The 14,680-nt window shown below is 38.3% G+C and overlaps 1 protein-coding gene across 3 annotated transcripts in view; it reads left to right on the top strand.

Moving 5' to 3' along the window:
- Arih1 (ariadne RBR E3 ubiquitin protein ligase 1) overlaps positions 1-14,680 on the top strand; it is a 114,163-nt gene that overhangs the window by 82,042 nt on the left and 17,441 nt on the right. For all 3 annotated transcript variants that reach the window (XM_029565063.1, XM_008836442.3, XM_029565064.1), the window contains 5 exons: positions 6,621-6,687; positions 8,048-8,154; positions 9,586-9,628; positions 10,396-10,467; positions 12,272-12,402. In XM_029565063.1, coding sequence (XP_029420923.1) covers positions 6,621-6,687; positions 8,048-8,154; positions 9,586-9,628; positions 10,396-10,467; positions 12,272-12,402 — 420 coding nt within the window. The remainder of the gene's footprint in view (positions 1-6,620; positions 6,688-8,047; positions 8,155-9,585; positions 9,629-10,395; positions 10,468-12,271; positions 12,403-14,680) is intronic.

Raw genomic sequence — 14,680 nt, forward strand, 5'->3', positions numbered from 1 at the left:
TTCTAAAAAAGATCTCCATTTCATTTTAGAATATATTGTTCTTTACAGAAAGACTCATTGTTTTCGCTACTAACGCTGAGATGTTGGCGCATGCATCTCTAATCTGTATGCATCTGATTATTACTAGTCATAATCGGTTGCACTTGAATCCTTGGTGCCTGTGTACGTCTATGAAGTCACCGGGTAGATTTCAGTGGTAATGTTTATCACCTCTACTAGTTAGCACGACGTAAATTTCCATGCTTCCTCCTCAAATATAATACATTTTAAAAAATTTGTTGATTTGTGTGTGTGTGTGTGTGTATCACACAGAATATCCCAAACCATCTTATTTGACTATACACCCACTTCCTAGATGACACCCTCCCTTAGCGCCCCCCCCCCACTAGAGCCCTTATACTCTGATATCCCTGCTACTGTCTGCTGTGTTGTCGGCACCCCAGCCAATTCCCACTACTTGCCCTTCTGGTGAATCTAGTCAGCCTATCTAGAGGTCTTTGTTTTAGGAGAGTCAGCTATGCCTCTTCTAGCAGCAATCAGTTGTCAACACTCCTTTAGATAAGATTAGGGTCTGCTGTTCATCTTCCCAGATCTATACTGGGTTACTATCTGGGAGTCCCTTTGACCACCCTGGCCAACAACTCAAAAGAAGGTATCTCCTATCTGGCATTGTTGCTTGTCAATTTAATGTCTTACAGTGTGGGAGACAAGCGAAATTATATTGACCCCTTTAATCTTTGTGGTTATACTTTCCTTTTGGATGTGTAAGTCCATACAGTTAGCCCAAGGTAAACCAATTTATTTTTACTCTTAAGGTTGTTTGAGGATCTGTTCCTCAGGGATCACATGGGCTTGGGAGGAGCCCCTGGCTCCTTTCTTTTATCACTTCTACCTATGTGAAGATAAGTCAAAGGTCCTGCTCAACAACGGTTGGCTTTGCTTGGAAACGTGGAGGAAATGATTCCTCTGTGTTGACCCTCCTCATTATAGACTGGACACTGGTTCAAGTCCATCTGGTGGGGTCTCCTCGGCCTCCTTGATCTAATTATAAGACATTTTCAGAGATGCTCATAGTCCCCTGGAACTAGTCGACCTAGGAGGGCAAGGAGCAAAAAGTGTCCTTTATGTCCCTCTGACCAAATTAGTATAGGCCTCAAAGAATGTCTGTTAAACATCCAAGAAGGTTAGTTCCACGTCTGTACTTTTAATTACTGTGTGCATATATTTTTAATTTTTTCATGATTATTGTGTGTGTGAAGTCTGTGCATGTGAGTTCAGGTGACTGCTGTGCACATGTGGACCTCATCAGAGGACTTTTGGGAGTTGGTTCTCTTCCTTCCTTAATGAGTTCTAAGGCTTAGGCAAGGTTCCTTAGCAAACTCCTTTACCCCCTGGGGCAGTCCTGTGTGTATTCTTTTGTGTATGTATGTCTACCTCGTGGGCATGTTTTGGGTTATGTGTATTTCAGTTTTTATTACTGCATGTATTTTGTGTATGGATGTCCACCTCATGGGCATGTTTTGTTTATGTGTATTTCAGTTATTACTGCCATATATTGTTTGATTTGCTTGTTAATAGATACTTGAAGTTTTTAACTGGGTTGTTTAGATTGGGCTAGTATGAAAAGTTTCAAAGAGCATTTTTATGCGACTTTTGTCAGATGTGCACTGATTTCCTTGTGGTATGTAGTGAAATTGAGATTTTTTTTGGCTGTAATAGATACTGCCAAATTATTCTGTAAAGTGTTACCTGTAGTTTTAGCTATATATGAGAGTTCTAATCTATCTCCATTCTTTTATCACATATCTGTTTAAATTTTAGTCATTTCTTGTTTATGTGTGGTTATGTATCAGTGTAGTTTTAATTTGCAGTTACCTGATGGATAATGTTGTAAAACATCTTTCTGTATTTATTAGCCATTTCAATATCCATTTTATAATATTATATTACATTTATGTTTGTGAATATGTGTGGGCATACATGTGGAAGTCGTAGAGCTTGGAATTGGTTTTCCTGTCCCTCAGGAGTCCCAGGGGTCAAACTAAGTTGTCATGCTTGACAGCAAGTGCATTTTACCCATGAATCATCTCACTGACCCCAGATAGATACTTCTATTTATGAAGTAATCCCTGAAGTCATTTCTCCATTCTTAAAGTTTGGTTACGTCTATTAATTGTTAATCTTTAAATATTTTTGTAATAGTCTTTTGTTATATGTATTTCTGTCACTGTTTGAGTGACCTTTTCTCTCTAAAAGAGATTTCTTTTGGCAAACAAGTTTTCATTATACCTTTGCAAAGTTTAGGTAAATGTAACTTCAGAGTTGCTTGTCTCACTGTACAATAAGTTGAATGTACCTTTAATTCTTCACCAAGAACCTCAGAAAAGCATTAACTCTGGCATTCTAAGTAGGAAATTCAGCACAAAAAGTGTAGTGTACCTTTGGTTTACAGTGTACAGAGCTCAAGTTGACAGGCAAATAAGTTCCTAGTCTTATTGAAATGTAAAAGTGAAATGATTTGTCAGGTTTTGGCACTTAATAATGTTAAATAGAGAAATGTTAAGATTACTGATAAGTATCTAAAACTTTTAAAATGCTATTCAAATGTAAATATAACTATAGATAGTTTGAAGGAGGGAAGACGCATGGGAGAGTGTTAGAGGGGCCTGAATGAGACAGATTTTGTAGGGACAGGTAAGTCACTGGATCACCTTTTGCCATCTTCCAGCCTTTAATTTAAATTTGATTATAAAAATCAACATTTGCTGAGCTCATAGAGATCTGCTGGGCTGTGCCTCCCAAGTGCCCGGCTTTAGTCTTTGATTTCTCATCCCTACTTTTCCACCCTTAAACTTCATTGTATGCATATTTTTATGTAACCTGTTTCAAGTTATTTCTGGAAAAATGTGTTAAAATTGCTTCTCTCTGGAATAATAAAAATATTCTTAAAAAAATTAACATTTGCTGTTACTATCAATAATCAAAATGATATTGTAACCATCCTTGAGTTCTTTTCTGTTTTGAGGCAAGGTCTCATGTATCCCAAACAGGCTTCAAAATTTCTCTGTAACTGACCATGAGCTTGAACTTCTGACCCTTCTAGCTTTATTCAGAATGCAACCATTACCTATTCTGCTACCATTCCAATCCAAACTACCATCATCTCTTACCGGGAATGTTGTCATAGTCTCCTAACCAATCTCCCAGTTCCCAGTTACAAATCTGTTTCAAAGCCAGGCATGGTGACCCACACCTTTAATCCCAGCACTCAGGGGGCAGAGGCACATAGATCTAGAGATCCGAGGGTGGCCTGGTCTCCAAAGTGAGTTTCAGGCTAGCTAGGGTTACAGGGAGACCCTCTCTGTTAAAACAAAAACAAGAACAAAAAGTCTGTTTTAAAACCTAACAGTTGGGGATTGGTGAAATGGTTCAACAGGTGGAGGCACTTGCATGTAGGCTTAATAATTTGAGTTTGATCCCCGAAGACTCTTAAGAATGGTCCTATAACCCTCATGCTTACACTGTGTGAAAACACACACACACACACACACACACACACACACACACACACACACACACACACACACAATCACAATCACTCTTCTGCCCAGATCACTCACATAACCAAATAATTCTAATAAAGGCAAAAGGTCATACAGTGACTTACCTGTCTCTGGAACTGGAGTTACAGATAGTTGTTAGCTCCAGGTGGGTCCTGGGAACTGAACGCAGGTCCTCTGCAAGAGCAGTTAGTGCTGTTATCCTCTGAGGCATCTAGGATGGAAGGTGATGGGAGTTGTATGGTAATTCTGTGTTTTTAAGGAACTGCCAAATACAGTAATAATTTTAGACCTTGCCTTCAACATTTGTTAATATGAAGGTTTGTTCATTTAAAAAAAAATCTATCAAACACTTTCTGTACTGCAGGCATTACAGGATATTTCATGGAGCTTATTGTTTAGAAATAAGCAGGAATATAGATATTAAAAAAAGATTAGGGGTTAGAGAGATGGCTCAGCTGCTAAGAGCACTGACTGCTCTTCTAGAGGACCTGGATTAGATTCCCAGAACCCATATGGTGGCTAACAACTGTCTGTAACTCCAGTTCCAGGAGATTCCGACACCCTCTTCTGACCTCTGCGGGGTTTGCATGGCATGGATACATGCAGGCAGATATACACATAAAAAATTTAAAAGTAAAATATTAAAACCGCTGGGCGTGATGGCTCATGGCTTTATTCCCAGCACTTGGGAGGCAGAGGCAGATGGATCTCTGAGTTCAAGGCCAGCCTGGTCTACATAGTGAGTTCCAGGACAGATGGGGCTACAGGGAGACCCTGTCTCAAAAAGACCAAAAGAAAAGAAAATTAAAACCATATTAAACAGATAATTGTCTAATTAAAATTATAATATAGTCTCTCATGTTTGTGTTTGTGCTTGTTTTCGAGAGAGCTTATACAAGTGTCACAATGCACAGGTGGAAGGCAAAGAACAGTGCTTGGTGTCACTTCTGTGCTTCTATCTACCATTTGAGTTTTGAGACTCCAGTCCAGATTGTCAAACTTGGTGGCAAGTGCCTGTACCTGCTGAGCCATACTGTAGCCCAAATTATGGTAAAGTTATACAGAATGTGTTCAGTGCCTAGTCAGGTGTCAGAAGGTGGAGGCAGGAAGATCAGACATTCAGTCATTTTTTGCTACATACCAAGTTTGAAGCCAGGGCTATATGAGAGTGTTTCATAAAACAAAGAGTAACTAAGAAGGTGACTCATTTGGTAAAGTGCTTATCCTACAAGCATCAAGACCTGAGTTTGGACTTCCCAACTTTACATAAAAAGCTAACTCAGCTGCATGTCACCTGTAATGTACTTCCTCCTAGCCCTAGGGAGGCAGAGACAGAAGAATCTCTGGGGCTTGGTGGCCAACTATTCTTGATGAACTGGTGAGATCTAGATTTAGTGAAAGACCCTGTCTGAAAAAATAAGGTGGAGAGTGATGGAGGAGGACACTTGATGCCAGTCTCTGCTCTCAACACACATATACACACCCTCGTGCTCTCATGAACCCACACATCATTGTACACAAGTATATAACACACACAGAAGTAAAAATAAATTGAAAATTAAAATGACAAAAACCCAAAATCAATGACCAAAAATGTACATTGCCTGAAAGGAAGCCTACATTACATCTAGACTGATATTGTGAATTTTCAGAAAAGGCTTCTTAATATGTTTTAGCTGATTGGAGTAATAAAATAATACAGAACTTAATACATAGTGAGTGTATACTATTTACCAGACACTGTTCTAGTTTCACAAATCTTTTATTGTTTTGCAAATTAGTAACCTGAGAACAGAGAGATCAAAGTGCTTATTACTCTTCATAGCTAATTGTTATGAAGCCAGTATTCAAGTGTAGGCTGTTCCACCTCAGATCCCCACCATGACACTTTTCCTCTTTCTCTTCCACACAGGAAGTCTTAATGCAGTACTCCTTTTGAGAAAGCATAGTATTTTAATACTTTTGAGGAAATGTATGAATGTGATTGTGAGTTAGACATGGTGGCTCATGTCTATAATCTGAGTACTTAGAAGACAGAGGCAAGAGGATCACTGCAAGTTTCAGACCAGCTTGATCTGTGTATTTCTTACCAAGCCAACCTAGGTTATAGAGGAAGACCCTGTCCCCCTCACTCATATATGGTTGTAACAGGAGTACACTGAAAGTGCCATAGGGCAGACTAGGGTCTTATGGAAGGACAGTGGGAGGAGGTGAAGCTCAAGAGTTAAATGAAATTAGAGCGTACCAGAAGTGTCTGATTCAAGGGTTGGACTTTGTGCAAGTTCAGAATAGTTATTTCTAGCTTTGTCCGTTGCCTACTACCACTTGCTTTAACATCACTTTATTTTTTAGTGGTAGGGATTGAGCCCATGATCTCACATATGCTAGACCACCAAGTCCTACCACAGCTACATTCACAGCCCTTACACCACTTTCTCAAAACACATTCAGAAAGGTGTTTCCCATAAAACTAATGAGACTTTAGCTTCAGGGTGCCTCACTTTCCTTCCTTTGTGAGTTATAGAAATTGTGGAATAGTGTTCAGGGTGCACAGAGGAAACCAGGTTGCTATCAGTAAGTTTTTCCATTAAATTGCCAAGAACTCTCAGATGTAGGCAGCCCTCAAACTTATTAAATACATTTTAGTTTAGTTAGATTTGGATCCATTCTTTAAGATTTCTATTGACAGTACCTGTTTCTTTTCACACAATGGTTTGGTTGGGGTTCTAAAGGTGGAGGAGCATTGCTGATAGAAAATTCTGTTCAGCACCTAAACTTGGCAGCAGTTAAGTATTGAGGCTGCAATATAAACTGGGCAAAAGTAGAATATTTAGAATGTAAGAAATGAGGAAACTGTCTACCCAAATCAAACTACAAAAACATCGACATTTATTGTTATGATTAGTAGGTTGTTTTGCTGGTAGCCTATGTGCATTTCAGTATTTCCAAGTTAGAATGGTTTCTATGCATAGCATAAAGAATATTTGAAATTGAATTTTATACATATATGAAATACTCTTGGCTGAAAGCTTAACCTATTTTTGCTCTTGGTTTCAGGCGCCTCATCACAGATTCAAAAGTTAAATTAAAATATCAGCATTTAATAACAAATAGCTTTGTAGAGGTAAGTTACTTAGCTTGTCTATATTTTTTATTATTAGAAATGCTAGTTTTTATATTATTGTGTGTGCGCTCATGTGTGTGTGTGTGTGTGTGTGTGTGTGTGTGTGTGTGTCTGTGTCTGTGTCTGTGTCTGTCTTTGTGAGTGAAAGTCATGTTTGTGTGTCTGGGGGGTGCTTATGGAGGCCAGAAGAGGGTGTCAGATCTCTTGGAGTTCCAATTACAGGAGTTTTGAGCCACAGTGTATGGATGCTAGGAACCAAACTCAGGTTCTTTGGAAAAGCACCACATGTTCTTGACCTTTGAGTTATCTCTCTATCCCCAAAAATACTTGTTTTTAAAATAGCAGGAAAAACTGCTTCTATTATTTATGAAACATACTAAAAACTACCTTGAACTTTGATGATGAAATGAATTTTCACAAAGTTTTTCTTTATAGTATGTTAGTAAACATGTCATGCTTAATCATGTTTAATATCCTAACCTGGCCATGTCTCTGATTGTTTCTAATGTTTCATTACTGATACAGAATACCGTAGTTACTGAATACATTTCTCTCTTAGAAAAGAGATCAGTAAATTACAGTTTGTCCATTTACCTGTGCCCATTCTTAGTAACATTGTGCTGCAGTAGTAGAATTAAGTATTGGTTACAGAGAACACTATAGATTCCAAAACAGTAATATTTACTCTAGGCTTTGTTTTGTTTTGTTTCTTTTCTCTTTTTAAAGAGACAGGTCTCCTTGTAGCCCCAGTTGGCCTAGAATTGGCAATGTAGGCCAGGCTGGCCTTGATCTCATAGAGATCTGCTCGCCTCTGCCTCTGCCTCCCGAGTGCCGGGATTAAAGGTGTGGCCACTAAGCCTGGCTACAACCAGTGCTTTTAACTACTGAGACATCTCTCCAGCCTCTTATTATAATCTTGAGAAAATAATATACTCAAAAGCATTGACGATGAAAACTACAGCAGATTTTATTTATTTACATGGTTGTCTCATCCACCTTTGACCTGTACTAGGTAGCTTACAAAATTTTGCGTAATTAAATTTGCAATATTTTTGTTTATTTGTTCCTTGCATTTCAGAAAGTTTATTGTGTATGTGTTTGTGTGTGCATATGGGCATGCTTGTGCCATGGCACATGTGTGGGAGTTGGTTCCCTCCTACCACCATGTGGGTCCTGGAGACTGAGCTCAGATCAGCAGCCTTCTTGGTAAGAATCTTTAACGAACAAATGAGCCAGGTCCCTGTGGAATGGAGCTCCCTGCAGATGGCCCAGGGTAACAGCATCCTTGAGGTGTACTTTGGTATGACCCTGCATCCTTCCTAGTTTCCAAATTTGCTATATTTTTAAATTTATATTTCAGTGCAACCGACTATTAAAGTGGTGTCCTGCCCCAGATTGTCACCATGTTGTTAAAGTTCAATATCCTGATGCTAAACCTGTTCGCTGTAAATGTGGTCGCCAATTTTGGTAAGTAAGTGGTTTCGTAAGTGAGCGAAGGATGTATTGGTTTTCAATTTTTCATTTATTCTTAATAGTGAAATTGGGGAAGAGCTTCATACTGGGGCGTAAGTGATGATAGTTTAAAATGGTGCATAATTTTTAAATTAAGATTGAATAAAAATCTAAAATGATTTTTCTTTTCTGTGATGTTTTATCCTTTGAAGGTGTGTATGAGGGTGGGGTGGGGGAGTGAGACAGTCTTAGTTCAATCTTATGTTCATCCTTTGCCTCAGTCTCACCATATCTGCTGAATTTATTTTTCATGGGAGAAAAGTTTAGCTGTAATCATAATTTCCTTTGTACTGCAACGTAATAAAACTAGATTTAGAAATCTTGATTGTTTTTTTTTGAGTCTTTTTGAGTCTTTGAGGCAGAGTCTCCCTGTAGCCCCAGCTGGCCTGAACTCACTGTGTAGACCAGGCTGGCCTTGAACTCAAAGAGATCTGCCTGCCTCTGTCTCCCAAGTGCTGGGACTAAAGGCGGGTGCTATTAACCTGGCTTGCTTTTTTTTTTTCCTTTTAACTTTTATAAAAACTAAAACATTTGTGTGTGGTGGGGAGAAATGCATGCCATGGCATGCTTTTGGAGGTCAGAGGACTAATTAAAGAAGTCTGCCATGTGGGTCGTGGGGGTCAATTCCAGTCAAAGTTTAGTGACAAGCCCCTTTATTCACTGAGCCATCTGGGGAGCATAGATTGTTACATTGTCACATGGTATTTAATTCCATATAGCTTTCTCTATTTTTATATTGTCACAGAAAGTATTTCCTTTATTTGAACAAGTTTTTCATAGCTTTTGTGTTTCATTCCTCCTTTTCAAATACGGCCTGAAACATTCACAATTATTCTGAGTTCCAGGATTACAGACATGGACTCCCATGCCCATTTTTTGTTTTTAATACACTGGGCTATACCATTTCTACAGGGCTGAGTATAATCTATTTAGTATTGTAGGGATGTTACCTATTTGCTCCTCATACGTTGTTTACTGTGAATTACTGTGTTTACTCCTCATACATGTGAAACTGAATTAACCTACAGTCAGACTTTTGCTCTTCAGTTGGAATTCTAAATGACAGTAGAATGTATTGATGAAGTGGTTAGTTGAAGCTTCTCAGTACAATCTGAGTGAGACATTCTATCAGCAATTACTGTTAGTTGTTGCATGCATGTCTGTGCTTTCAGTCATTATCCTTTCACACATTGAAAGCCTATTACATGCTGATCTTATCCTCACTAACTTCTAGGTTATCCATTGAGAAATAAACGCAGTCTCTGCCCTTATAATTCCATTTGTTTAGAACTGCTGAAGATATGTACTGAAAAAATGTAAAGCATGAAATGGTTAGTTTACTTACAGGAGGTAGGATGTAATTTTAATTCTTTGTATATTTAACAGCTTTAACTGTGGAGAAAATTGGCATGATCCTGTTAAATGTAAGGTGAGTTTGGCATTGGCGTTTCCTATTTTATTTATTTATTTATTTTTGGTCTTTTTGAGACAGGGTCTCCCTGTAGCCCCAGTTGGCCTGGAACTCACTGTGTAGACCAGGCAGGCCTTGAACTCAACGGAGATCCGCCTGCCTCTGCCCCCCAAGTGCTGGGACTACAGGCAGGTGTGTGTGCCACCATGCCCGGCTGACATTTTCATTTTCAAATAATGGGATTATATATTTCTAAGACTTGAATGATGGTAACAGCTGATGACTTCCTACAAGTAAATTGTTCCCGCCTTTTTTCCTTTCACGTGTTTGTTGTAGGTATTCACAGGCATTCCTTAGAATGTCAGCTCCTGATTGTTATTGTCATGGCAGTGGCAATTCTTGTCAGGTTTTGTTATTGGGGGAATAACACATATTCTAACTTGACTGACAAGCTCCAGGCTCTCCATTCAACTTTAACCAGAGAAAAATCCTTCTTTAGTTGATCTTAAATAGACTAGATATTAATAGCTCCAAAATTTTAAGTGCTAAATTAATTTGCTATCTTTTTTTTTTTTTTTTGTCTTTTTGAGACAGGGTCTCCTTGTAGCTCCAGTTGTCCTGGAACTTGCTATGTAGACCAGGCTGGCCTCGAAGTCAAAAAGATCTGCTTGCCTCTGCCTCCGGAGTGCTGGGATTAAAGGCGTGCGCCACCATGCCCTGCTTAATTTGCTATCCTTTTTAAACCTTTTGTTTAATATACTCTAATAGTTGTTGTTTTTAAACAGTGGTTAAAGAAGTGGATTAAAAAGTGTGATGATGACAGTGAAACTTCTAATTGGATTGCAGCCAATACAAAGGTTGGTGTTTTTTTAGTAACTTCATAAAAATGGATCAGGATTAGCCCAATATACTTTTCTTTTATTATTTTTAATTTGTATGTATGTATATGCTTGAACACAGACCAAATGACAACTTGCAGGAGTCAGCTTTTGCCTTCCGTGGTGTTTCCATGGGTTAAACACTGTTAGGCTTGGAGGCAAGGACCTTTAGCCAGTGAGCCATTTTGCTGGCCCTTGTCTACTGTTCATTTCTAGTTTAAATTTTGGAGTTTTACTTTTTAGCAGTCAATCTTTAGGGGGCAGGGTTTGAGCAGGGTAACTCATAAGCTATAACATTTTTATTATGTAAAGTAAGCTCAGCAAAACAATTTCCCTGAATCTCCTTCATGTTAAACATTTCAAATGACTTGCGAGTTGATTGAGAAAATTGAAATTTTAGAATAATATGTGTAACCCTTGTTTTTTTGTTTTGAAGTATATTATTTATGATACTAGCTGTGCAATTCAGTCTCTTTGGGGCTGTGGGTATAGGTCAGTTGCATGCACAAAACCCTGGACTTGATCCCTAGCACCTTTTAAAGTGGGTGTGGTAACACTACCTGTAATCTGAGCTCTAGAGAAATGAAGGCAAGATCAGTAGTACAACACCAGCATGAGCTACAGGAGACTTCTGTTTGAAAAAGTAAAAATAAGGACTAGAAAAATGGTAGGTAAGAATGCTTGAGTTCAGATCCTAGTTACAGTGTACAATCCAGGGGCGGCCATGTGTATCTGTAACCCCAGTGCTGGAGTACAGAGACAGGCAGATTCCCTGGAGCTTGATGGCAGTCAAATAAACTGTAATGAGGAACTTCAGGTTTAGTGAGGAACCCTGACTTAGGATTAAAGCAGAGAATGCTAGAGCAGGGTATCTGACATTCTTCTTTGGCCTCTGCACACAGCCCCAAATCTTTTTTTAAAATATTTTATTTATTATAATTTATTTTATTTTATGTGTATGCGTGTATTGCCTGCATGTAGATAAGTGTACCCGGCAGAGGACAGAAGAGTCTTTCAGATCCCCTGGAACTGGAGTAATGGACAGTTGTTCGCTGCCATATGGGTGTTGGGATTTGAACTCCGGTCTTCTGCAAGAACAGCCAGCGTTCTTACCCCTTGAGCCATCTCTCCAGCCCACCCCCACACTCCCAAATCTTAAAAAAAAAATCAAAAAAAAAAAAAAAAAAAAGATTTTAAAAAAAAAAAAAAAAAAAAAAAAAAAAAAAAGGATTTAGGTTAATAAAAATAAAGTGTTCGATTCAGTGTGAATTTACCAGTCAAGCCTGATTTCCTTTATCTCTGGATGCAAGATTGCTTTTATGGATCCTATGTGATGCAGAGTTGTTTCTTTGTTCTTTTTGTGTCCCATAATTCATTCATCTGACAAATAGGAATAAAATGGCACCACTGCAAAGATTGTTGATTGATGATAGAGATAAGGCACTGAGAACAGTGCATGGGCTAGGAAGTGCTTTGTAACTGTACAGCCAGACAACACTGGAAGAGTGTCATCCATAAAACTCTGTGTGATTGAAACTACTTAGAGTATTTTCATTTCTCAACCTGACTTTAGAAAATCTTTGCATTGTTGTGTAATTCTAAAGTCCAGTAATAATGATCCAACTCATTTTTACTGGTGTTTATTAAATGCTTAAGCACTGTTTTAAGTGCTTTACATGTAGTAACTTTAATAAATAAATGACATCTAGAACTGGCTTCTCCTCAGTGATAGTAATACAACTTAGTGTAGCATTGACACCAACTTTATAGTTTTTTTTCATAGGAATGTCCCAAATGCCATGTCACAATTGAGAAGGATGGTGGTTGTAATCACATGGTCTGTCGTAACCAGAACTGTAAAGCTGAGTTTTGCTGGGTATGTCTTGGCCCTTGGGAACCACATGGATCTGCCTGGTAGGTTGGAGAAATGGAAGAATATGTTCACTTAAGTATGTGATGTGTACCACGTATTATGAGTAGTATTTCTACTGTGACATGATTATCACCTGACTTGAGCTAAATATACAAAAATGAGGATGTCATCAGATGATCAGAGAAGTGTGTAGGATATCCCCAGAGAGGCATTAGGTAGTCATTTTTCTCATATGAGTTAACAGTTGGAGATGAATTTTTTAACTAAGATTTCTTAGTTGGAAAAAAAAAAAGTTGGAAATATAGCAGGAGTAGAACAAAGGTAGAGTAATGTGAAAAGTGCAGGTTTTTTTCAGTTACATTGCTTCGTATTTCCCCTAGGCAAAAGCTGTAAACTAGAGTTTCTTGACAAAAATTCAACCTGTGTGTTTCCCTTACCCTAGACATCATTTCACACATTTTTGCCCCAAACTTATAAAACTGGGAATCTACTAAACAGGTCTGTGTTTTGGCTTTCCTGTTTCTCAGGAATCACCTAGACGTGGGTAGTAGTCCATCAGGTGGGTCATTATTGTTCGATGTTGTAGGTTTCCCCAAGAAGGAGGGTTAATGATAGCTACATGTGCAGTTTTCCTTTGGCATCCTTTGGAGATTGCGTTCACAACCCAGTGTGGATACCAAAATTTGGGCAGGCCATTATGTACAATAGCGTAGCATTTTCATATAGGCTAGATTACTTATATCTAGTACAAAATAACTGCTGTGTAAACAAAATGACAAGGCAAAAGAAATCTTTGTGTTCAGTATAGATGGAGTTTTCTTTAGATATTTTTACTCCAAGATAGGTTGTTTCCATTAATGTATAACCTTTGAATGCAGAAGACTAGCTGTAATACATGGCATTGTTGCTTTTCATATAACACTGATAAACCTTTGTTGTATTCATATTTCTTATTTGGGAACATTCAAGGTAAACTGTTGATGAGCTTTGAGAATAATGGGAGCTAGCATAAATGTTGGTAAAAATGAAAATGTTTCTGAGTATTATCCTGTGCAAATGGCCCACTTTATCAATTTGTGTTACCTACCTTTCCCCTTTTGACCCCTGGTAAGTTGTGGGGGACTGCGAATGGAAGCAGACTGGCAAAAAGCAGGAAAGTTAGTCTGGATGTTATAAGGGTTGAAGTGGAAGTGGTATGATTAGACCTGCTGTATAGATAAGAAGGGCTACATTGTGTACTTTACATACATTGTCACATAACTCAGGTGTTTGTAGAGAGTGGATGGGAGGGAAAAGGCTGCAAGTTCAGAACAAGAGGAAGATGATATGAACTTACGACAAAAATCAGTCTTTTTAGTTCCATTGAAACTTTGATTACTTATAATTGCAAGAATAGTAATAGAGCTTACTTTTGAAATTCTCAGGTAAAAACTGATTAGTTAGATTAAATAAATAAAGCCATTGTCAGAGCTGAGGAAGGTATTTGATGTTCACAAGACAGATTCACTAGATTTTAAGACATTAAACTGGAGGGTTATAGTGTTCCCAGAAACTAAAATAAGTTCACCGTATACTTTTGTGAACAAGCCTACCAAAGGAAGAGGAGAAATTACAAATGGAAAGCTCAATGACATCTCTAGTCATGAGTCAGATTTGAAATGAGTTGGACCGAAAACTGAAAGGGAGAGGCAGCTACAAAAGAAACCTGGGTTATGGTATCAAAGATACTGCTGGGCCTTGCCTTTATGCATGTTGACATTGCAAGAGAATCCTGCTTTGTTTTCTGTGTATCCCTTTTTTTGGGTCTTTTTGCAACAAGGTCTCCTCAGCTAGCCTTGAACTCACAGAGATCCACCTGCCTCTGCCTCCAAGTGCTGGAACTAAGGGCATGCACCACCATGCCCAGCCTTCTGTGTATATCTTTAAATGCCTCTGAATTGTCAGAACTGTTACAGGTTGTACTGTCAGTTATTTGAGCTAGTTACAAAGATAGAGATCCTAAATATTTGATTTGGTAGTCTTAAAATTTTTAATAGTTTCGTTAGGAAGAAGCCTAGGCTGGGAAGGTCATTTTTTATATGAGTGTGTGTGTGTTTTTTCTGGTTTTGTTTTTTTTTATAATTTAAAAAAAATTTTATTTATTATTTTTACTTTTTTTTTTTTATGTAGGTAAGTGCACCTGTGTCGTACAATGCCCACAAAGGTCAGAAGAGGCTGTTGGATCCCTGGGGACTGGAGTTATGGACATTTGTTAGCTGTCATGTGGGTGCTGAGATTCGAACCTAGGTCTTTTGCAAGAACAACCAGTGTTCTTAACAA

The sequence above is a fragment of the Nannospalax galili genome, unplaced genomic scaffold, assembly GCF_000622305.1.
Source record: "Nannospalax galili isolate Female #2095 unplaced genomic scaffold, S.galili_v1.0 scaffold54, whole genome shotgun sequence".
NCBI classification, from domain to species: Eukaryota; Metazoa; Chordata; class Mammalia; order Rodentia; family Spalacidae; genus Nannospalax; species Nannospalax galili.